Source organism: Melozone crissalis, unplaced genomic scaffold (assembly GCF_028551555.1).
Source record: "Melozone crissalis strain CALT ecotype California unplaced genomic scaffold, PUWL_Pcris_2 ptg000023l_1, whole genome shotgun sequence".
NCBI lineage: Eukaryota > Metazoa > Chordata > Aves > Passeriformes > Passerellidae > Melozone > Melozone crissalis.
The window spans coordinates 23,162,577-23,188,424 of NW_026535801.1; the positions used below are offsets into that span (position 1 = coordinate 23,162,577).

The 25,848-nt window shown below is 38.2% G+C and overlaps 1 protein-coding gene and 1 long non-coding RNA gene across 6 annotated transcripts in view; both read right to left on the minus strand.

Moving 5' to 3' along the window:
- Positions 1 to 1,829: 1,829 nt before the first annotated feature.
- LOC128937834 (uncharacterized) lies at positions 1,830 to 9,117 on the minus strand. The gene is made up of 2 exons (XR_008483110.1): positions 7,970 to 9,117; positions 1,830 to 2,617 (listed from the first exon to the last, which is right to left on the minus strand). It is a non-coding gene; the product is annotated as an uncharacterized LOC128937834 (long non-coding RNA).
- Positions 9,118 to 25,848, minus strand: part of CSRNP3 (cysteine and serine rich nuclear protein 3) — a 90,378-nt gene continuing 73,647 nt past the window's right edge. For all 5 annotated transcript variants that reach the window (XM_054277678.1, XM_054277677.1, XM_054277679.1 and 2 more), the window contains 3 exons: positions 16,665 to 16,924; positions 12,497 to 12,793; positions 9,118 to 11,039 (listed from right to left, as the gene is read on the minus strand). In XM_054277678.1, the coding sequence (XP_054133653.1) occupies positions 9,996 to 11,039; positions 12,497 to 12,793; positions 16,665 to 16,924 (1,601 nt within the window). In that variant the 3' untranslated portion in view covers positions 9,118 to 9,995. The remainder of the gene's footprint in view (positions 11,040 to 12,496; positions 12,794 to 16,664; positions 16,925 to 25,848) is intronic.

Consider the following 25,848-nt stretch of genomic DNA (forward strand, 5'->3'; position numbering starts at 1 on the left):
CAGGTGTAGCAATATATGTAGGGGTTTTTTGCAGAGATTAGGTATAGCAATTCACCTAGTTATTATATTTTGTATTTACTTCTAGATATAGAAAGGGAAATTAATTCTGTGATTTAAAAATGGTCTTTTAAAGATTTTCCTTTCCTTTTTTGAGACTTCTTTTCTGGTCTAACATAGGTCACTAGTACAAAATACATATTAGTATTTTGGATTAGTATCATAGTTCCTTAAACTGTGACATCTTAGTCTGTATTTTGCTGTACCTAGTACAGTAGTTGTCTTACTTGTACTCTCTACCACCTGCCAGAAAAGAAGGAAGCAGATCTATAAGCAGAGGAAAATTTTAAATTACTTTTTTTGTTCTGTTCTGTTTGGAGATGTGAAACTAACTTTTAGGTCACAGTGACTATTACACTTCCAAATATTTGTGTGTGTGTACATACATACATAGGCATCATATAATACTAGGAGAGCAGTAAGAGATCTGTAAATATGACTGGAGGTTTACGAAGTTGGATTTTGGGGATTTTTTTTTTAGCTAATAAAAAAGTAGCATCATCTTCTGGCTGTTGATAATGTTCTCTTGAAAGTGGCTAATAGTTTTTAATAATTAGAAAGGCTTGCTGAACAGCAGTTTGTTGCAGGGAGATTCTCTGGCTCTTTTATGTCTTTTGGTGTTTTTTAAGCCAGTTTCAGTAAGGTTATAATGCCCTTCTCTGTCCCTATGAAGGGGACAAAGGTGAAGAGTATTCCATACACAGCATGTAAAAATTGCTACTTCCATCAGATGGATATATGAAGTGCTGAAGGTTACTAGAACTGCTGGCATCAGTGTTAACCTCCATCTCACTGCTCTCTTACACATCCAGGGAGTAATCCCAGGTGCTGACGAAGGCTTGACTTCAGGCCAGGCCAGCTCAGCCACGCTCACAGCAGGACAAAGCAGCTCCTAAACCTTTTGGGACTTCAGGGGCGGTGGCTCCGGGTGCCACTGCCTGTGAACAAGGGGTCCCTGCTGGTTGCTTGTGGCTCCACTTGGTTATGACACCTTTCACTGCAGTGGGAATTTGCCAGCCCACCATACCTGAGGATTTTTTTTATCACTCATGGGAGCAATTGCTGCTTTACTCCAGGGTGAGTATAGAATAACGTGAGTACTATCAACAGATCAACCTACAAGGAACCTTAAGAGTTACATCCTCCTACTGCTGAAGGGGCATCCTGGGATCTTGCATTAGAACCAGTGTTGAAAGATGTTTTATGTTTGATTGGATCAGTATGGCTTAGCAAGCCCTGGAGCAGCCCTTTTAGCCACAGTTCACAGCAATGCCAAAAGCAGTCTAATAGCAAATATGGGACTCCCAACAGACTACAACCAAGGGATACCCTAATTCCTGTGAGAACTTTCTTATAATCTAGAGCACAACCTCTCATCTTTATAGGGGTTTTTTTAATACAAACAATTTAGCTATATGTAATTTATCATATAAGCAAACTTAAGGACAACTTATTTTTTATAAATGTGCATTGCAGTTTGAAGATAGCAGAGATTGTGCAGTGATTGTTAATTATTTTCTTAATGAAGCTATGTTGATCGTCAATTTTCAAAATAAGCAGCTGTCCTGAAATTTAGCAGTATTCTTTGAATGCTGTCATTGAAATGATCTGATGTGTAAAATTACTGCAAATTGTCCACCAGAGAGAGCTGTTGCAAAATTTTATTCCAACAGCTGTTGAAAACAATTGTTTCATTACCTTATTATGAATCAGGTACAGTATTCCCCTGGCCACGGAAAATTGTAGGCAGTAGTATCATTAAAGGGCAAATGGATATACCTAAGAAGGCATTTCTGTTTATTTAATTTAATTGCCATACAAATATTTAGAAACAAAAGAACACACACACAGAAATTCCACACAAACTGCTTCTCCTTATTCTATCAGACTATCAGGAATGGGAGAAATGGTTGAAATTTCACAGAGTGCCTTTGGAGGCTCTGCAGGTGTCAGGGAGGAGGTGCAGTACTGATGCCAGCTCTCAGCTGAGAGAGGCTCTCTAGTGACTGCAGAGCAGAAATGAGACGCACAATGCACTGGCAGCCAGGATGTAACGTAGAAACCTGGTTTACTTCATTGCAAACAAATGGACAATATATATTGTACAATATATAATAAAAATACAGCTGATACAAGTGCCACTAATTAACAAAAAAACTAATATTAAGACTTAAAAATGCTCATTTTTGTAATATATACACTGCAGTAATAAGCCACAATAAATACATCAAATTTCATATCATTCATAATAAATACGGAAAATATAAATACAGAAGAATACAGTTAATTTGAATAAATTATTACAACATAAGATCTAGGTTAAGTTCTGTTGAATATTATTGTAGCTTATATTACCCTTTGGCATCTTTGATGTTACAACTTGTTTAAAAAAAGGAAATTAAGGAAATGTGTAGTTCATGAAGCTTAAAATTATTTCCATATACAGATTTTAAGATGAACTTTCTTTCCCTTTGCTTCTTCAAACAGTTTAAAAGCAGCAGTCCAAATAAATATCTTGCTTAACTGTTGAGACCTCCATAATTTTAGTATGCAAGATCATCTGTAATGGAAAATGTTAAGTACGTAACAATTACTTTTCTCCGAAATTAGTAATGTTAGAAGTAATGTAGAAATTTTAAACTAATGGCTGCAATTACACATTTTTACTAGTCCCATTTTAACGGATTACCTGTCTGAAAGACAATCAACTTAAGTGCTTTTGAGTTTATGCCATGGTGTATGTACTATTTACCACTTGCCAACAAAATTTTCAAAAGCAATTTTATATTCTTGTGGGGAAATATATATATGTATGTATACAGTGAGAGAGATGAACCTGCTAAAAGACAGGGATGGACTAGACAGTGTGAATGTTAATATAGTCTGTTAAAACACTTTAAACATATAAAAGGCAATGTGTTTTTTACAAAATTTCTATTAGTTGGAGATTGAAACTAATCAAAAGAACCAACTGTCATGTTTTATGTTAATAGGTATTAACAAGTACATTTGTATTAATAATTTTATTTGTAAAAGTTTATTACACCAGAATGCAATGGAACTTAAAAGATCAACTTTACTAAGACAATATTACAGGCTGAGGATCTTAGGAACAGTTTTGTAATCTACAGATTTTGACTATTTTTGCACTGTTAAATGTCTAGCGCTTATTTGACATCAAACACATTTTAAACATATTTCACAAACTACACTTCAGACATATTTCCATAGAAGTGCCTACAATCAAGTCAGTTAAGAGAAGTGCCCAGTTATTAAGTCTTGTTTACATGGGCATTTGAGACCTGAAGTTGTGGTATTTGTGTGAAATGGCTTGGAAAAAACCAGCATGCTTGCTTCTGGTTTTAAGAGAACCAGCTGCCAGTGCACATCATGATCTTTTCAAGAAGCTGAAAACTGGTGCTGAATCTATATCTGAGACTCACAAATGGTTCTTTACAGTGATCCCCCCCATTACCCCAGCAAGGTTAACTTTCATCCAAAATCCAACCCAAAATTTCATTCTTAAGAATGTATTTTAGAAGTTTAAGATGGAGAAACCTAAAATAATGACCTGCCATAATGTTAAGCCTCATTTGAAAATGCCAAGATAAAATGCTGATAAAAGGACATTTTGTCTTTGCTTTTAGCACCTCTTGCTAGCTGAGAAACTGGGTATACAAGAACAGGTGCCTGGGAGCAGAGTTAACTAAGATGATTTTTGAACTTGTCTTTGAAACTGCCATCAGCAAAGAGTGACATAGCAGCAATGCTTCTAGGGTGTTTCTTTTTTGCTTTTTTACCCCATGGATTTGGATAAGTCTTTTATTTAATGGCCACCTCTATAACTCTGGTCTGGAAAAAATGCCAGTTCCTATTTCCACTGAGTTCATGTCTGGTTACAATATATTAAATTACAGAAACAATATTTCAATCTAACATGGGCAAGTTTGTAGTGAATGTCCATATACTTTACCATCCTTGCTCTGAAGAGATCGTAATTCACCTTTTTCCTTCTGTTGGTTTTTTCCTAATATACTTTATTTTTTCTTTAATAGGAAAAATAATCCTTATCAATCTGCCTCTTGACTTCATCTTTTTTTTTTCCTCTAAATTGTTCTTTCTATCCTCCCTGCACTCACTCAAGTGTTTGAAGACAAAGGATTATCTTGATCCTTTTATTAGAACACTGATGCACATTTGTATCTTCCACCATTTTCCCTGTCAAGAAAAGCCAATCCCATCTTCATGGTGTGTTGGAAAAGTGAACTTAGAGAAGAATGTACATGAGAGACAAACTTTTTTTTTACTTGGGTCTATTGGACATTCATTCATGAAAGAGAAGTGTCATTGCTAAGCTCCATATTAAAATAATTGTATTAATAAAGTACAATATCTACATTTTTGACTTTTTTTTTGTTCCACCCCAAGCCCTGGATGAAGGACTATGATCTCAATTGAGAAGGTGCAGCACAGAGCACCAAGAATGTGGTTCTCCAGTCAGTGGGACTGTCTGAGGGCTGGGTGTCTGCCAACCTTAGACAGCAGTAGAGCACTAAATATTTTAACTCTAGAATCAAGGAATGCCCTGGTTAGGAAGGGATCTGAAAGACCATCTAGTGCCAGCCACTGGATCATGTTGTTCAAAACCCCACCCAGCCTGGCTTTTCAAGATCTCGTTCTCAGCACAAAGGACAGTAGAGTTGCCCTTTTGCTTGATTTTAATGAAAAGTCTTACTGTACAACAGACCTCTCAAACACCAAAAGGGAGGAAGGAACTAAAAAGAAATTACTAAGGCTGCAAAACAAGTGTTTCATAAAGTGGATGTTCATATAAAGTAAAATCAGCTATTAGGGTAGCAGAAAAGTCCTCAAAGATGTTACAACTTTCCTCCTTAAGTGGAAACTATACTCTTGTTAGCCATAAAATTAAAAGCTGCCTTGGATTTAGGGAAGGGAAGAGACAGTGAAAAGGAAAAACCTGTGAAGAACTCAAGCATGTGTTCGCTCAGACATCTTTAAAACTACATTGCACTTCTTCATCACTTCACAGTATTTGTACTTTGGATTTGACACTTCTTGGAGAAAATGGACAATAATTTGCACATGGACAATGATTACAGAGAATAGCAAAATTAGGAATATTAAAAAAACTTTGAAACACTGAAAAGGCAAATGATGAGATTTCTCATACCAAGGAACACGTAAGTGAACTAGACTCTGTTTTGAAAATAACAGCTTTCTACCATTTTAAAAAAATAGTAATCACATTTAGTATTTTAGAAATAAATTCTATAGAATATATTCTCTGAGTTAATTCTAGATTTTCAAGGTATTTTACATCAACTGTCCTGCAACCGTAATAAAGCAGATGACAGAATTACTCTTTAGTCTCAGCGGGAAAGCGAAACATCCCCAAATGCTTTAGGATTTTCCATAGCATCCTCTTCTGTTCCTGACTGTTTCAGGAATTAAAACAACTGCCACAATGAACACTGGTTTATAAAACTCACGAGCTGTAACAGTGCCCTTATTTAACAAATGCCTTTTAAAAGGGTGTCATGGGTCTGTCTTGCTTTATGTTTGAGTAGGAACACCTGCATTGCTACAGGAGCAGCCTAGACACGGAGTTTCAACTGAGAGAATTCAGCTGGCAAAAGAAGACAAGATGCAGAGGAGCAAGACTGCTTGTTGCTGCCAAGTATGGTGTTGCAGGAAAACTACAATCTTGCTGCTCAAATGTTAAGCACTAGACAGGCAGATGTTGTATATTCAACACAATTTTTAATCTAATTTTTCACTGTGAAATTTACTTGTTAACTTCTGCTAATTAATCCAGTCTAAGGAAAGGAGAGCTCATTTCAGCTGTTTTTCATGTTCATGAAAAATTTCTGGTCACTTCTGAGCTGGGCTGGGCTTAATTTGGAAAATGGCATTGTCTGCAGTACAAAAATTCAGTTATGATGCCAAAACATGAGAATAAAATGGTGTTTTACCTATTCTATACTACAGAATTATGTTTTATCACAGTATCTCCAAGTACATTACTAACCAGAGCACAGAGAACATGATGACACAACAGGACAAAGGCAAAGTCTCCTCTGTCTGAGCCCAGTACTCTCTATCCAGTGTAGCACATTTCTGTCAGGAACACCTGAACTAATAAAACCTTTTATACATGCTCAGTTTTGCATGTATATGTGTACAAATCTTTAACAAAGATTTGTGTACAACAAATATCTGTGTACAATCTTTAAACAAAGCAGCTGTGTTTGTGAAGGTATTGTCTGGGAGGCAGGGAAAGCAACATGATCAGTTTGTTAGCAGATTTACTGAAATTAAACAGCCAGATCAGGTCAGAAACCAGATCTGGCCTGGGATCAGTCAGCAATCTAGTGAGTAACAGCACCACTGATACCACACAGGAGTCCTGCAGCACTTGGACCAAAGGCAGGATCCCACTGTTAACAGAGCAGGGGAGCAGCTGAACCTTATCTATAGCAAGTGATAGTTACTATGGCGTGGGACCAATGGCCTTAAAATAAACAGATGTCAACTCCAATTATGATTCACTAGCAGGAACTTATGCAAATGAAAGATTGTAAAGCTTTACAAATCTAGTATTTTCTGATCTAAGTGGCATACAGCTCAACAAAGAATATTAGAAGCTCCTCCTGACCAGCTTTTAATTTTAAGGATGTTTCAATGGACATGAGTTATAGCTCTTAAGCAACAACTGCAATTGCTGTAATAGTGCCAACAAAATTCTAATTTCATGTCTAACATCAATTAAAGCTTTATATATATTTAACAATGCACCTTCTTCCAAGAGAGGTGAAGTTCACCTTATAGGCAAAAGGCCATTTGCTTTTTGGTGCTGTTCCAGTAATGGTCTCTGTGAAAATTCCAGTTTGTTTCAAGAGAGGGAAATGCCTTTGTTATTACTCATTTTTGTGAACAATGCAATATAATCACAAATATATACCGGGCTTCTTACAAGTGTTTACCAGTAGCCAGATATCTTGGAAATGGAGCTGATAAAGACTATCAGTAATATAGATATTTTCACAATAATACACTGTGTTGATACAGAAGCAAATACTGCTGGATATCATTGAGTAACATAATACTTTTATCACACAGAAACAGTCTACCCAAAATGAAAGGACTGGTTATCAACATGAATTTTTACCAGCTGGGAAATGAGACACAGCATGTTAATACATGTATATAGTAGCCCAGAAAAAACCACAAAAATATTTGCCATCCCATGACTTAAGCCTGCTTTTCCTTAAATGAAGAGTATGCTTTTTTGTTCTAAAGAATAAATCAAAGTTTAAACAAGTGATGGGAAACTTGACTCTCACCTGATTTCTACATCCTACTCTAGATCAGAAATCTGTGCCAATGGAAATCATAAATAACCATCACCTCAAGATTTAAAGCTAGCTGAGAAGTATTTTATAAAGTTGATCACTTACTGTGCTTGCTGATATTATTAAAGATATTTTTCATGTGAAAGCACAGGGGCCAAGAAAATAATATCTTATTGCTCAGTAAGGGCACGAATAACAAAGCAAAAGATCTAATTTAACTTTCCCCTGAGAGAAATACCCCAGTAAAGTGTGTGGCTCTCCAACACACTCTGAAGTTAAAGAGCCGCTACTGATCCTCATCTAATGTCCCAGCTCAAGCAGAAGAGATTTGTGCTTTTGCTGCTGGTGTTAAGGGAGTGCCTAATTTAAGCCTGCTGTTAAAGCAAGACCCCTATATATACAGACACTTGTTATATCTGCCCTTAGAATACCTTGAACAGAATAATTTATTCTTAAGTGCAGAACTTTAAGGACTAGCACATCTGTCTTTAAAAATCACGGGTATTTGCTGTATGGCATTGGAGAACACAGGCACTTACCTGGCTACTCAGCCTTAGAGAAAGAGCCTAGAGGGGTCTGTGACTGGAGGAACAGAGGCTGTGGAAGTGCTGAGCCAGATAACCAGCATGGGTGCGCTCTCCCAGGAGATGGAATACGTTGCAAGTTTGGAATCCAGTCCCTAGAGAACTAGACTTTTCAATGCAGTTCATATAAAACATGTAGGACTTCTTGTGGAAACAAGTAAATAAAAAAATCTTTCCAGCTACTACACGGAGTAAAAATATTTTGCTAATTTAGCATAAATACGAGGAATCACTTTGCCCAGATTTCATATAAAAACAATTAAGTTAGCTCTTTTTTTGAAAAGCATATTTTACATTGGCAGTTCTTCTACTGGAGTACTGTACATGATGTTTTAAAGAGCTTCTAACCAGAAGAACCACTGTTACAGAGAGAAAATTTACACTGTGTTTACATGCACACTGTTAACCACCTAGATTTGACACAGATAAAAACTAAGATGCTGATCTGTATTTTGACAAACAAGACAGGCCTACATTTCAACTACTTGATGTATAATAAATGAAATCTTAGTATTAGAAAAACAAAAATGCTGAAATAGATTTTGAAATCAAAATAAGGCAGTGCAGAATTACCAGTGCAGAGAAAAGCGGATTCCTATGCCTCCTTTTCTAAACAAAAGCAAGGTTGATTAATAAATTAAAGATAGTTTCATTCCCATTCCATTTAAATACAAGTGGATCACAATGTAATGGATATCCATATGATGCACGTGTTCTTTTGCTTGCAGACTTTTGCAGATACAAAATTTCTGAAGCTATTTTTTACTCACTGAACGTACTGTTTCCTAATAAGACCAAATGGTACTAAATTTGAGATACAATCAGAAGTTCACAAAAGCCAGTCCTGTATATCGTAAAAATTTAGGCAATCTAGACACTTCCACATTTTTTTCCCATGCTTTATTTAAACTTTGATCAGTAAGGCTCTGCTTTTATAAACTGCATACTGACACATTCATAAACTGGCTTGGGAGAAACGCAGAGGTTTGGTTACAGTGAATTTTAGGAGCTTACACTGCCTCAGGGTGTGGAGCTACAGCATTTCTCGAAGAGGTTCACAGTTCCCGCAGCTCGTACAGAACTGCAGAGTGGCACTAAAGTGCGTGAGGCTCTGAACGGTGCCTGGGCTGAAGGTGCTGTGTGAGCCTAAGCTACTGCTCTGCCATTATATACATGATCATTCTTCTTTGGGGAGGGGGTGCTAGTTCTGCAATGCCACTGATTTTAGTTTTAAATGGAGGATTGTCTACCTTTCTCTATTCTAGAAGATGTAAATGCCCCCTTTCTGACTCTTCTGTTTGTCAAGAACAGTAAAAGAGAAAAATAGTACACTCTAAAAATGTGTTTCAAGATGATTTATCAGAAATAGTATTAGGAAAAAATAAGGAAGAATACAAGGTACTCCAGATGAAAAGTGGCCATGCTCTTCGTAAGTAACTATGGATCTTCTGCTCAAATGAACATGCTGTTCATTTTTTATCAAAACATGAACCTTAAACTACCATAAATAAAATACAAACAGTACAGAACAATTAAAACTTTTTTTGTACAGTAGTTATTTTTACATTAAACTTACCATCTTTTCAGATATGTTGAAAATTAGGACTCTAAACATGATTATTTCAAAGTATCATTTTTAACAATCTTGCACAGGCCCGACAGTCAAAAACATGAAGTTTTGATTCAGATAGCTTGGCAGGTTTCACATACGTTCATAGGTAGGCTACCTTGAAATATGTTGGGTGTGTTTTTTACTTATCTGTTTATTTTTATCAAAAAAAGGGTTTGATTATTTTTATTTAAATCTTTACATGAACTGGTTTTGTGCAATACCACTGCCAGTGTAGCTTGAAAAAACAAAATGTGTCTGGAACATTGACTATAGTCCAAGCATTGTCTACCTCTTAAAAAAGTAAGTTTCTAGGAAAATCCAATGGGAGTGAATTTTAACACAGGAAGTCAGTCCTAGAATAATTTAATTTTAAACAGGCACCGTCTCTACCACTGGTGATTTGATGCACTCTTCGTGCAGTCTGCTCTTCTCTGGGAGGTTTAGTGAATTCTCAGCAGGGTGTTCCTGCACGTTACTGTCACCATTCAAAGCTGAGACAAAGCCATCTTGAGAAGGACCTTTCAAGTATGAGTGAAATTCCACTGGTGGGTGACTCGGCCTATGCTCAGTGTACAAACCGTTACAGGGAGCACTGCCATCCCCTTCCGAAGATGAGCAGCAAACAATCACTGAGGGGTTTGCAGAAGGGTAATGAGGGCTGCTATAAGTTTCCTCTGATGGCCGTGTGTAGTCAACAAACTGTTCTGAAGTCATGTTGTAAGGCACCAGAGAAAGACTACCATTCTTGACAGCATCCCTTTCTGAGTAAGTCTCACCAATCTGGTTAGCAGTGCCAGCAACGTGGTTCTCTATTTGGTAATACAGAGTTGAAGAGTTAGTATAGTATGAGGCATTTTTAGAGTGGTTTTCATGCACAGCAGTTCCATCAGAGTAGCAAAGGACAGAAGGAAGAGGCACCATATCAGCATGGGAGCTCATACTTTCTACAAAATCATCTGCTTTTTCTTCCTCCTCATCTTCCTCCTCATCTTCCTCTTCCTCTTCATCATCATCTGATTCACTAGGGGCTAAACTCTGTGTACTAGAATCTGTAACTCCACTACAAAAGCTACTCCCATCTTCCTCTTCCTCCTCTTCCCCTGGGCAGTCCAAGTCCTCGGCTGACTGGGAATGCATAACTGTAGCCGGGGGTTCGGTTTCAATCTCAAAATTTTCTGCAATCGAATATTCGACTGGATGGGGTCCTGGACTCATGGAGCTACTGTGTGCACTTATCTCAGTGTGACAGCCATTGAGTGCTGGAACTTGCTGCTCTCTATTTTTCTCCAATTCAAGTTTCATTATCGTGTGCAAAAAGTGAGTCCGAACACGGATAGGGTTAAATTCGATTCTACCTGCTGTATTGCTACACCCTTCTTTAGTGCAACCACATGGAAAAGACATACGATCCACCTTTTAAAAAAGAGAATACACATTAACAGTAGGAAGCAAAAGTCTGGTGACATGACAGAGCCTAGACAGCCTAGAGAAATACAAAGGTGAAGTGGGATTCACCTTGAGAAATGCTGGTAGAATAAGTCAAAGCTAACAATCATTCAGGGAGTCAGCCCTGGAGTTTAGCAGTACTGAGAGAACAGTAAGGGGCCTGGACATGCTCCACTATTGCAGAGAAGGGAAAATTGATTCTGTTCCTTAGGTAAAAGTATTACACAGTGGAACAAGAATAGGTAGCTTTTCAGTTTCTTGATCTGCTATAGCTTTACCTCATTTTGTGCTCAAATCCAGGTAAAAGCGTTTCCAGAAACACCTTAAAATTTGGTAAAAATCATGGAAACTAGACAACCATTGAAACAAAAGGAATGATGTACAGAAACCGTTATAAATTACCAATGGGGACACCGGATCTCAGAAAACAGGAACAAAAACTCAAGTGCATTTTCAAAGGTAATCCAGTCAATTCTAGATGTAATATTTTAAGGTCAACAGACCAGGAGCAGAACTTCTACACTTAATATCTTAAAATTTTGAATCTATGCGTTGGCAAGTTTGATTAGACAGCCTAAGGTCTGTGACTTTCACCTGCACTGTAACACCTAAACATCAAATATGCACAGGAGAACCACACAACACAATCCGAGTACATCTTCCCCACATGTGGAGATGAAAACAGGAACAGAAAAGAGACTATATTATTTTACATAGCAGAGAAAGTTTAGCTTGGCTTTATGAGATGGTAAAAAATGCATTCAGGAAGCAAACTCAGCTGCAATACAGCAATTCAGCAGAACTAGCAGAAATATCTTTTAGGGAACATTGTGGGACATGTACAGCTGACACTATGCAAATGTTCCTCTTCAGTCTGCAGAGGAAAAACCTGCTATATTAGCAGATACCTTTTTACTGCCCACATGCAAATTTATCATGCTCAGACTTGAAGTATCATGCATGTTACATAAAGGACAGCATCGCAGAATGTGATTTACTGTTTCCCATAGAGTTTGGACTATAATTCACATTTGGAGCGTCTGCTAACCTTTTCTAAAATAAAAGGTAATATCCCTTCTGAAATCTGCAGGCTACTTATTCTTCTGTTGTCTGCATCTGCCTATTTAGATAAAGGCCTAAAAGGAGTATGAGGAGCAGAATACTTGTGTAAGAACAAAAAAATCCCCTAAGCCATGTATGTGCCTAAAATCATACTGAAGATATTTTGGGAGATTGTACTGATTGCCCACTATATAACCTTAAAACAGGGCATTAACAAACAGGTTGGACATCCACAAGTGTTACTGCCTAATACTTAATTTCCAATAGCTGTAACTTCAAGAACCAAAAGTACACACACGTGCATGGACACACAACCTTCCCCCTCCCCACATGATAAAAATGACAATAATGTAGACATTTACCTGACATTTTATGCCTGCAAGACTGCAGGTGCAAGTTTCTGGGTCACAGAAGACGCGGCAGTCACAGCCACAGTCCTCCCTGGACAGGCGGATGGCTCGCAGCTCGTGCTTTTCCTCCACGTCGATCTTCTTCACTCCAGAAGCTCGCAGCAGCGCCCGCCGCTTTTTTGTAGGCAGGGGCTGGAGAAAGAAGTACTCATCTACTTCAGTGTTGTCCAGATCAATATCATCATCAGAAATGTCATCCAGAGTCAGTGTATTGGCTTCCTCTGATTCCACCGTACCGTTCTTGGTCATCTGTTGCACAGAACAATGAAGGAAGTCCTTAAATGACACTCACACGTACGTCATGTCATAGATGGCACTATGTGAAATGCATCATCAATTGACAGAAAGCTGTATGTAAAAATGTTGCATGACTGCCAGGAAGTTCCAGAAAATGATCACAGATAGGGTGACCAAGCATTTCTTTCACATTTAGAATATGAATTAAAACCACATTTTTAATACCAAGTTTGTAAGGAAGATAAGAAATTATCTGTTCTTTATTTACCTAAGTTTACTGTTTGTCATTAGCTGCTAGATCTCATGCCTTTCTGAAATCTAGTCTTTTCTGTATTGTTTCAAAAGATAATTTTTGAGACCTTAATTGAATTCTGTCTCTGAGCTCTCTGAAATTCTTAAATATACCTTTTGAGACAACAATGATACCACTGACACAGGCTCAGATCATGATGCATCACAGGTTTGTAAAATGGTATATTTTATGTACTACTCCACTTTCTTAATTTCACATTACACCGGTAAAAGAGAGGTAATAGCTCCCTAAACAGTTCTGCCTGGCCCTGGGACAATGGGGAGATTATTTACACCAGGTATTTCAACATATTAGTTCAGAAAAGTAGGAAAAGCAACATTAGAAGTCATCCTTTTTCCTGTACATTCTACAGAGAGAGAGGTAAATCCACACAGGGATTAAATGCGTCTTGAATTAGCTGCCTGAAGCTAATACCTCACCATACACACAACTCAGCCTGAATATTTCAGTCCAGAATGGCATTCTTGGTTATATCTTTTCATTTTACATTAGCAAGGTAGCACTAAGAAGAGTGTATTTATGTTTGACTTCTTTGTTTAATACACAACAGGGGAATGACCTATCTAAGAAATCTGATTTCTCTAGTTTTATATACACAAGGCTCAAACCATTCCTTAAGCAGATCACTGTTATTTAATCTAAGTTTGAAACTGTGGAGGGAGAAAAATTCTAATCCCTGCTCCTGTAATTAATTTACTATTTTATTCAATTACTGTTTAATAAAAATTATCTTTTAGGGCTCTTACCCCTGAGGTGAATGCTGTAACTGGCCAGCACACAAAGGCACCTACAGAACCATTCCAATCCTGACACATATTTCTCCTCCTCCTGCAAACCTTGACTGCTTTGCTGCACAGCAGTGCAGCATCAGGGACAGGCCTGCAGGGATGTGCTGAATGCCTCGTGCACCCTGCAGGCTGCAACATCCAACGTGTCCCACTAGACAGCAGCTTGCCTTTTCAAAGCACCTCAGCTCCTGACTCCTTTGCAGGATGAGTTCCTTCTTGTTGCCTCCAACTTTTTTTTTTCCTCCATTTTGCCACACAAAGAACAAATGAATTAATAAAAGCAAAGAGTCTAACATTTCTCAAAAAAGTAATTGGGCAACTACAGAGGGAGGAAGATTATAAAAAACTACCAAATACATTTTTCAGAACTCCAGGGGAACATTAAGCTCTCTTGACTGTCCTAATACTGCTCTTCTGAATTAAACTTGATAGTAGATGGGTAAATTTCTTCACAAATCTACAAGTAATGTCATGAGCACAGAACAAAGGCCAACAAATATGTGAAGCCTTTGGGTGAAATTGACTCCCACTCCGTAAAACAGGAAAAATGCAGGATGGACATCTCTGCCTTGCCCTAGCTGGGAGTTATTCCTTACAACTTCCCACAAAGGGAACCTACTGTGCCCACAGACCAGGCAGCCTTAACACCACTGGCCTCATGTTAAAAATGTTAATTTCAGGAGACATTATGGGTAAGCAATAAGGACTCTCTTAGGCAATTTTTTGTGCTTACTCATGCTTTCTCAAATTATTATCTTGTACCTTTCATTTCATAAGATGGCTTTTACATCCAGAATTTTCACACTCTGCTGCTAATAAGTGTTTATGCTCCTGTCAGCAGTGTTTTCATCAAAGTGCTGGTGCTAAACAGCCAAAGTGACTTGAAGATGATTTCACAGCCTTTACCTGGTTTTAGTTAGAGATGTTTCTTATTTGGACTTTTGCTTTTAGCAACAAAAACAGTATCTAATATTATGGAAACTCAATCTCAATGTATTCCTGTATTTTTATATTTTTTAACAGGCTCTACAGGAGTAAATAATTTCTACCCACCAATTTGTATATTTTCATGCAATTCAAAAAAAAAATCCCAGAGAAACTGAAATTAAAAACCCCAGCAAAAATGTTTCTTTCTGTTTACATAATGGTTTTCAAATAGAAAAACGTCTGACTAAACTTCATTCTACTCCATTTTCTTTATTTTTCTGTGATGTCATTTTTTAATGCAAATTGTGATTAGCACATTTTCATTAAATGAATAATAGTTTTGCTGACATAACTGCTAACACTGTCACCTTAGAATGCCACATTTCCTTTTTTATTCACTTAGAAACCATGTGAATGACCAAGCAGCTCTTCCATCTCTGTAATGAAAAGTCAGGAAGGCTCTGTTTTCTTAAGCAAACAAAACATGCTCAGTACTTTACAGTGACTCTTCACTGATTCAGCAAGTCCTGGATTTTCTTTTCATGTTTGAAATTTTCTTTTTTTTTTTTTTTTAACCCAAGCACATAATCAGGGATGCAACTAAACTGAGGTTAATGGACTAGTTAAACAGGAAGATTTTTGTTGCCAATGTTTTTATACATGCTCCAGATGAATAGGAATATTTCACTCTAGTAAAAAATTTAACACCAGTAAGATGAAAATAAGGAATGCAAATAAGGCTCTCCTTATTCACTGAATATTTATGAAGAGCTTTTGCAGAAACTTAACACTCTTAATAATCATCCACTCAAACAAGTGGCTGGGAAGATGGAAAAACATGTATTTGGAAAATAAGCAGAAAGTATGGTCTGTGTCCCCAAAACAGAGTGGGTGGAAATGAAACAAGTTAATTAAGAAAGGAGATGCATCCCAGCCAAGAGCAAGATTAGGAAAGGATGAAGAGCCAAGCTCCAGTGCATAAAGGCTAAAAGGCCTCATCTTCTCTTTCAAGGTAAATAAGATCTGTGATTTTTCTGGATTTATTTTCTTGCTAAGAAAAGAAAAGTGAAATATTTGCGTGCTTGACTATTCTTTCCTCACTCCACTGGGATTCCTCTCTTTGAGATGATTCCTGGAAGTCAGCCATGGGATCTACAGCTAGTCATCAGTTACACAGCACAATTCACACTTGATGCTCTGAAAATCCTGTGATGTGAGATGTTACAGGTATAACCTTTATCAAGGGATAAGTCACTAGCACTCTACTAGCCTTTGGTTTCCAACCTGTCGAAATATCTGTCTGTGATTCACCTTCATCCTGAGTACTTTTATGTTTGTTCTATGACAGCTCAAATTTTATGACCTTATGAATTTATTTAAGAATCTATTTAGTTATGAAAAAAACCCAAACAGTTAGGAGACTGAAAAAAGCTCAGTTACAATTCTAAATATTGTTCACTTTTAATTACAGAATTCATCTGAGAAAGAGTCAAAAATACATGCAATGCAATCCATGACAGAACAAACAGAAGTTAGAAGACTCATTCTCTTCCTGGCACTTCCAGATTTCAAGGCTAACTCCCACCCCTCTCTGCAGAAAACAGGGAGTAAAGGACAACCTCCCTGTAAGCACTTGGAGGAACACAGCAACGACAACTACAAGAGCACTTGGTATAATCAAACAAAAATGCATCTTCAGTAAAATGAGAAAACTCCAGGAAAACATCTATTTCCAACTGAAAATGGAGCTCATAGAAGGTGATTGTTTTGTTTAACACACACACCTTGGGCCCCTATAGCTCTGACATTGTTCAGTTAAACGAGGGCAGAGACAGAAGTCTTAGACAAGCTTTACCTTTAACTTCAGAGAATTGAGTTTTTCCTCCCTCAGGTGCTCTCTCAGCATCTCCCGGTGGAGCCTCTCCTGCTCCATGGCAAACTCGCCCAGGGTGTACTGGCGCACGCTGTTGTGCCGAGTGGACATTCCCAGCGTGCTCCCTCCCTGGCTGGGAACGCTGGTGAAGCCCTGCCTTCTGGTGAAGTAGTACACAGTGACACAGTTGAAGTGCACATTCTTGGCTCTCTTGCGCTTCTCCCTCTTCAGGATTGAAGACGCTGGAACAGAGGCAGATTTCAGTGAGAATGGTGACCTGCAGTCAGGCTGCAGACGTGTTCAGACAAAGGGAGCTGCACAAGTGACAATACCTGACTACACAGACACCGTATTCCCAGGTGAGAAGGACAAGAAGGTAATGTCAGAAATAGAAGCTACTACAAGCTGTTACAGTCATGAACACCATTGTCTATTTCAGAAGAGAAATACTTGGCCAGGAAAGTTTCTTTCCCATCACATCATAAAAATGTTTTATCCTTTTACCAAGAAAGCAACCAAATCCCAGCAAAAGAAACTTCTTTCAGTGTCACCACACAGATGGTGATCCAATGACTTGCACCTCCTCCAACCCCTGCCAACAAAGTTGCACATGGCAGGAGAGGTCCACATCACTACAGCACAGGGTCATGCTAACAAGAAAGATTAGAATATCCAATTACCTAATTTGTGAGAAATTGATGTTGGAGAAACTATAAAAGCAGTATGTTTAGTATTTCATACTGTCTCAAAAATTCATACTATCATCATCACCACTGACTGATACAGAAATAATTCTGACTAGCAGTCAGACCCACTTTGTTTTTCTTTACCTTCATCCCTCTTTCTGCTGCCATCCACTGAATACGTGTGTGTATATAGTCCAATGTGAAGAATTTTTATAAAAAATTAAATCTAGTATTTTCTTAACTCTCTTCTGATTCCACTTATACCTGTGCTCAGGTTTTTTAGTAAACGTATGCAGTAACATATGAAACGTGTTTAAAAAAAATGCCAGATTTTAACAATTAAATATTCTTCTTCTTTTGATTCTACAGACACCTGGCAACTCCTTCCCATGATCTAGTGTTTCTCACTGATAATAGCTGCATACCTTTAGAGAAATAAAAAAAGACACACAAACCTTAGAGAAAGGTAAGGGACACTCCTCGATTTTTAAGATGAGCAGTCCAATTTATTTGATTTGTTGCAAAACAGCAACAGGTTGTTGAGAATGCAGCTTGTAAGTCATTGCTTTGCAGCTTATAGGCAACAACTGCAGGTGTGTGCAGGTATGAATGAGAGGCCTCATTGCCAGAATTCAGGCAGTAAAATGATTTAAAGGGTGCCTGACCACTCTTGAATGGCTTGGAATCATTCTATAAAAGCAGTAAGAACAACAAGATGTAGACTGATAATCTAGAATTCCACCATTTCTAGAGATGGGACCCACTTGGCCTTCAGGTCTGGTTTCGTAACAGGCCTGGTTTCTTGTCACAGGTAAAACACAGTTACTGGCTGTGAACGTAAATCCACAAACTTCTACATGAAGTAAAAGTGTCAAAACACCCAGAATCATCTACCAAACTGTGGGAAAACCAAGTACATTAGAAAATAAAGCTCTGTATCCAAATTACAGACAGTGTGTCCTGCAGACATTATCACTGAACTTTGTGGCTCACTGAAACAGGATTACTTCTCCTAAATACTAATAAGCTGCTAAAAGTATGGTAAAGTATATGGTTTGCTATATAAGTAACAGACCTCCTGCAGGTGTGCTGGATTATAAATATAAAACAGATAAATATGATCAGGTTCTGTTACTCACATGCTGCTAGTAAAGTGTGTTACAAAAAAAAAGGTGTAGCATGTACAAAGGGAAATCAAAAGAAATTCTGTTACATTAAGCATGTTTAACTTGCATCCAAGTTGAAGCAAATCTCCTATCAACAGAGCTTGTCAAAAATATTTATAGGAAGCCTTCAGTGAGGGAAGAGGGTATTTCATTAGCAAACTAGTTGATAGAGATGTGTCAATTTTGCATGATATTAAATATGGTTTTAATGTGTTGTTCTTTTTCATACATACCACAGTTCCAAAACAAAACTGCCTTTAATAAAAACAATTTCTGAGCATTTGTAAGATGGGGTAATTTTCATGCTGAGACATTCTCTTTCAATGTAGCATAAAAGCAAATACACTAAATCAGAACCTGCACTGCCAATAAGCTCTAATACAAAAGAAAGTGCACATTAAAAAACCCTTTTTCTGCTGAATGAGGTATCTAAACCATTCTGGGGTGTATCCAATTTCTGATATCAGTATCAATGTTATTTGGATCTCAACTGGATGATGCCTCTATTTCAGAAGAAATACTGGCAGCTACTGAAAGGCAGGCAGTTTCTTTGCCAAATAAATGAACCAGTCACAAATGAAATGAGAAATAAAACTATTGCAAAATACTCAAAGAAAGAAAAGTTGCTCTTGAAAAAAAAATATACACATACATTTCATGAAGAAATTGAAGATAACTGCACCTGTAAATTTCACAAGTTAGAGAATCACACAAACCTTTGAATTCTCATCTGTAAAGCTGAGTATCTATGACACAAAGTCTGTGTTGATAGTAATCTGATTTAGATCTTTGCTCTGGAACTCCTGACAGGGCTGCTTTACTGGCAGGAATGACAAATGCGGCAATGAAAGCACTTCTGTTTTTTCAAGTCTCAATCTCTTTATGGTACAGATACTACTTTCATACTAATGGCTAAACATAAATAATGACCCTTAGGTTTTATTCACACACTACACGCTAACATTAATAGCTAAATGAAGCTAAGCAGAAGAGTATGTGATCTAGTTACTTCCAGATGAAAAAAAAAAAAAGAACGTCATCTCTGATAAAAACTACATACCATGAATGAGCTTTTACACTATGTGCATTTTTGCCCATGCGTGTGCATCAAAATTCAGAACATGAATTTCACGCACTGCCATACATTTATGCAAATACTTTGGTCAGCAATCTCTCAGTTAAGCCTGCAGATGTCATGGGCTGTCTTAAAGAACCCATTAATGCATATCTTCAATTTTTTATAGTTCTTATCAGTTTCAGTAATTGAATTGTCAATGCCACACCATCAAAGTTGTTTGTTTGTGGGGTTCTTTTGATATATCACCGATTAAAACTGTCAGAATTAAGATGAACTTCATGAAAATGTTGACACACAGTAACTTCAGTGTCACTGGCACTGTAAACTCAGCACTAGATTGAAGACGTGTATGAAGACAATGTGAGAGCTGACATGCATTTGTTGTAAATGCCATTAAAGTTTGTGCTGTTATTTATTAACATTGTTGTAATTCTGAGTCAGACAAATTATACAACAGTCTGTAATTAAACACGTGTGCAAACATTCAGAGCCCTCAGAATACACGGGGTTACTTTTTCTGGAACACACCCTATCTTTTGGTAGAGCTCATTAAAGGGCAGAGTTAAGGCCCTGTGAAGAACTCCACAGCCATCTCCTGAATGCTGCTGTCAGGAGGAGTTAGAATATATTCATATTTATGTGAATTTTGTTTACAAGAATAGATCTGGCAGGAGCTGCAGGAGTTTACAGGATTGTATTTGATTAGTCAAAATCACAGATTAGAATGTCAGCGAGGAGACATGAGAATTGTGACCACCTCAGCTACCAAGGACATGGAAAGAAGCACAGTCAGCACTGCAAAGCACTGTGTTCCTGCTGTATTACACTTCCTAAAAATCCCTGAGCAGAGGGCTGCCTTGATGTGAGCTCAAAAATACTATTAAATATTGAATGGAAATGTTGAACATTTTTCAATGTCAGGGACAAAGTGCTCTATAACTGATTCAAACCCTTTGCTTCAAACCAACCTAAACAGAATTACCACCTTATCAAGAGTCTGCGGCATTTGTTATTTTGCATGCACTGTACCTTACACAGTATGTTAAATCTGCTGGAATCACTGCTAAGGGCACTGTTTAACTCCAGACAGAGCAGAAGAACACAAAATATGTATGTTCTGATCTGTTAGAAAGCATGAATATACACCTAGCAACATTTACTGAAAATTTGAAAAAATCAGGTTTTATTATACTCAGTCATCATTTCTTTCTTGTATCTTGGTAACAGATGTCATCATTGGCCCATCCAACTCCCAAATACCATGAAAAAAATTTCCCCTTTCTAAAGGGGAAAATCAGTATTTCCACTAGCAATCCAACCTATGCTTAAAAGAATCACCCAAGTTTCATTTGTCTACGGATAAATTATAACTAATGCAACAGGAAAGCAAGAGCAGTAATATGCTGGCAGACTGGAGCAAAGCTTTCCTGACTTGCTCTCATATGTCCAAGGCACTATGCATCACCACTGTCCATTTGCCTGTCAACATCCTCATTTTCCAAGCTGGACCCTGGAGCTACAGCAGTGAGAAACCTGTGGAAGATGCAACCCTTCCTTCTGCATGTTTAGTGGCTGAAACAGAATCCAATCCTCCCCCTGAGAAAAGCACCCACTGAAGCTGTGCTCATCCATCAAATGCAAAATCTGCTTCCTATTCTTATACAATCCTGATAGGAATGACATTTTAAGCTCATCATGTTTTTCTAACATTTTTTACCCAGAAAACTGGTAGTTCTTTGATTACAAAACTTAAATGATCTCAGTTCTGGCTGAACTCCAAGACATAAGCACTTTCTTCTGCTGTCTCAGCTATTCTCCTGATGTCAAAGACACGTTAAAATAAATGTGAACCATATGGCTCCCCAGCAGATTACTCACACTCCTGCATCAATGAGGGCAAAGCAATGCATTGTCACCAGTGCAGAAATATCTTAGGCACGTGAAATTTCAAAAGGCTGGAAAAAACATGTGTGAAGCAGCCTTTTGGATTGAAGCTCTATCTTAGACCAGTGGAAACGCTACATTTCTTACACTCTACTACCAATTTGTCTGCTTTTTACATACTCAGTGTCATACAAACCATTATAGCAAGAAGAATTAGTACCATTTTCCACCTGCTCCATGACTTTCCATGCAGTGTTTCATCAAGTCTAACACCACAGAAAAGCAAAGCCTAATCCCTCCTGGTAATCCAGGTCAGAATGCTGCTTATAAAAGCCAGTTTGCTTCCCAACCCTCACAGAAAACAAAATCTAGGAAAAGGTTGTATCCAGAAATTGTTTCTACCTCTTTCTCTTACCTCTCCTTCTATCCCATTGCCTTCCAAAAGGTATTTTTTAAGTGTCTCTGTACTCTTTCAATTCAATTTACAAGTTTCCAACCCTGAATGATAAAACACTTTTCCTAAATGCTGGAAATCTACATTAGGAGGAAATATAAAATGACATAAATGCGCCCTCCAAAAGAAACATGAAGTCCTGAGGACAGGGGAGGTATTTTCTAGAAGAAATCTGAATCTCAAAGTCTAGAAGGGAACTGCACACCCAGCTGTAAATTAGAGGAAATTTGAGAGAAGAGGGACAATGCTGTGGAACACCACCACCTACCTAGAGCACTTCACTGCTCTATCCTTCTAGTAGCTTCCTTCAGGGTAAAACCAAAGCTAAATTCACCTCACAGGAGGAGCTGGATGGGAAGGCTTGCCTAATGCCACATTTAAGTCACACTGGAAAAGGTTTTTGAAAATTACTAGCTCACAGACAAGTCTGACATGAATAGAGAGGGATTAATTTGTATTTTAAGCACTTTACCTCACTGTCAAGTGTTTGGTCAGAAATCTTGCAGAAATGTTTAACTGTTAGGATACATACTAGAAGATGGAACCTGACCACTCAAATTTCAGTGAAAGATCCAAGTTTCCTTCCTGAGCACCCTCAGCTCCAGAGTGCTTTTCTGTGACATACATCACACTAGTCCAGTTTCTCCATTCTGCAAATATCATCAGCCTGTGGGGAGGAGTGGAGATGGTTAAGTGCTCTCTGCTTCACCATTTCCTCTAAATGCCAGCTGCTGTTCCATAGGTGATTATTCCTGACCCTGGCCCCAGCTTTGTGAGGAGGGAAGTGCTACCAGGGATCCCTGTAGGAACACCCATGCATAACAATTGCATTGGCTGAGCTCTCCTATGACAGTAGAGGCAATCCTTCGTCCCATCGCACCTGTGGCTTCTGAGAATGGCCATTTCATGTAAACTACCCAGCTACCCATTCAGCTGACTGACACTTTGCATTTACAACCATATTTTATGGACCTATCATGAGCATCTTCTGACAACACTTATTTTGTTTGATGTTTTCTAAGCCAACAAAAACATCATGTAATGCAAAAACGATCTCTGGTTGTATTGTGCACAAAGTGCACTAATTTAAAACACAAAACTTACTTAAAAATACAGAAACATAATTAGTTGCACAAATCATTCTAAAAACTAGTGGGAACCTGCTTTATAACCTCTCTTTTCAATTTTTAACAATTCTCACCACAGTATTCCTTATTCCAGATGAAGAGATGCTGTCATGGTATACCCTGTCCTGTCATTCTGTGTGAGTTTGAGCTAAGACACTGCACTACATTTCACTAAATTTATTTGCATCTCTTGCTTTTTAATGCTCAGATGAGCTGACTGATTTTAAAATCAAACACAAGAACCTCTCAACCTGTTAGCATTTCATAACATGAGTCAACAAATAGCAATAAAAACATATTCCTCATTAACGAGGAAATTCCAAGCCTGGTTGCTGGCAACATGAATAACTGCAAGATGCCATGAAAAAATAAATGCCTGCATTTAGTTACACATGTTTTCCCATAGTAAACCAGCACCACCACTTCTACCTCATTCAGAGCTGAAGTTTCTATCATTAACCTGCAATTAAACATGCAGCTGAAGTTCAAAGCTCATGTCAGGTCTTGTGCTATTGACCTTACACCAAATAAAACTTTATCCCTCTATGAAGATAATTCAGAAGAAGCTACACCTTCCTAAGGATTTCATGCCTTCTTTTACATTATGCATGGGAACATATGTAAGGCAATCTCAGTAAGTTAACAGCTCTACAAAATTCAGACGATGCTTTTACAGGGCACATTGAAGGAACTGTAACAGGGATGTACTTTTGTGTTTTCAAATTCCTCATTGTATTTAACTGCAAGATCAAAAGATGGCAAGAGCACTTAGAGACCAAAGAGCTTTCTCAGAGCCCTCGGTGACCTGTCAATTCCAAATGAACCAAAGGAGATCCAAAAGTACTCTAAAGAGAGTATCCTAATTAGTGGAATGGCAGGACCTGTGATTATGCATAACCCTGCTCATGACAGTGATAATGCTAATGGCAATAGAGAGAGAACGGATGGAGGACATCAACCAGACTGTGCAATGGCAGCACCTCCTGTTGGTGATAATCACCTTATCAGAGAAGCTGCTGCAGGCCATCTCAAGTGACTCTGCAGGCGAGGAAGAGAAGTTTCAGCTACAGGACACTGAAGTTGAAATGGCAGAGGAAAGCAGCAGGTCCTTATGTTTCTTAAGAGATGCATCTGTGATTAATGTGCTATGGGGAGTTATTACCAGCACCAAAGTGCAAAAGACAGGACTTCACAAGGTTGCCACAGGTCTTTCAATTGCACACAATTCTGTAAGTTAAATACAGGTATTCTTCTGTATCAGAAAAAAACCCACCAAGCATTTAGAGGCAGGTACCTCACCAAAGCAGGGAGAATCACAGATTCATCAAATTATTAATGTTGGAAAAGAACTCCAAGATCATAAAATTATTTTAGACTGAATACCACCATGCCCCTTAAAGCGTATAATGAAGTGCCATGTCTACTTGTTTTCTGAATACTTCCAGGGAAGGCGATTTCTCCACTTCCCTGGGGAGCCTGTTCCAATGCTTAACTTCTCTTACAGCAAAGTTACTTTTCCTAATATCCAACCTAAACCTCCCCTGGCACACTTTGAGGTCATTTCCCCTTGTCTGTGAGAAGAGACTTCCCACCTTGCGACAACCTTTCATGGAACTGTAGAGAGCAATAAGGTCTCCCCTGAGCCTCCTTTTCTCCACTGAACACCCACAACTCCCTCAGCTGCTCCTCATGGGATTTATGTTCCAGACCCTTCATGAGCTTCATTACCCTTCCTTGGAAGGGTATTGAATATTCCCCAATGGCTGAGCTGCAATGTGGAACTCAATGTTCCTCAGTGCACATAATACAGGAATGGTCAGGATGTTGTACTGACATCGTAACAGCAATTCCAGGCTTTTCAGCTTGCTGTGGAGCAGATGAAACACAGCAGTGGAGTGGCAGAACTGAACAGGGCATCTTGAAAGGAGCTCCAATGGCATTTTGAGTGCTCCAGCCCTGTATTCTGTGTATGCCCAAGTCCTGGCTAATACTGAACGCGCAACGCTTGCACTGCTACTTGAAGATGAACATCCTTCTTTCTGATATGAAGGCAGGTCTGTGAAATGGGAAAGGCATGTGGACCAGCCAGCAATACACTTTGGCACCCATTAAAGCAAATCTGCAATGACTAATGACCTGCTGAATCAAACTGAAATTGCTTCAATAGACTGAGAAAGGTAAGTGAAACACACAACAGGGACTATATCTGCCAGCAGTAATGAAGGCACTCCATCACCATTTGCTAAGAGACTTAAAAATGTGCACATCTGTAAAAATACACACACTATATAAAGAAAATGCTAATGGTAAAATTTGTCTATTCTTTATGGACTGTAATTTTTATTTACTGACTCAGTTGCCTGCAGCCTAGGCTAGGGATTTATTAATTTCTTCTTGTTGCTGTCTTTATTTGTTTACATGGATATATTGTTAAAGAAACTCTGTAATTATCCCAGTGTAATAGTCACAAGCAATAGCGCTTGGGGCCATCTCTGTCATGTGTTTTCTGCCACCACACTACAGGGTTAATTGCTGAGAACAAAGTTATCTTCTGCTGGTTCTGCCCCACCTGAATGACCCACAGCAGCTGTGTGCCTCATTTAGCTGGCAGGTTAAACTGACTGTAAGACTAATTGAGCAGAATTCTTGCTAGGCTCCTGTTTATCTCACCCAATACATATAGTATCAAGGGTTGTGTAAATACAGAGATGCATCAGCTGTGCTAGATGGATTCATATACAAAATGCCTGCTTCCTAAAGTGCTGAAGAGA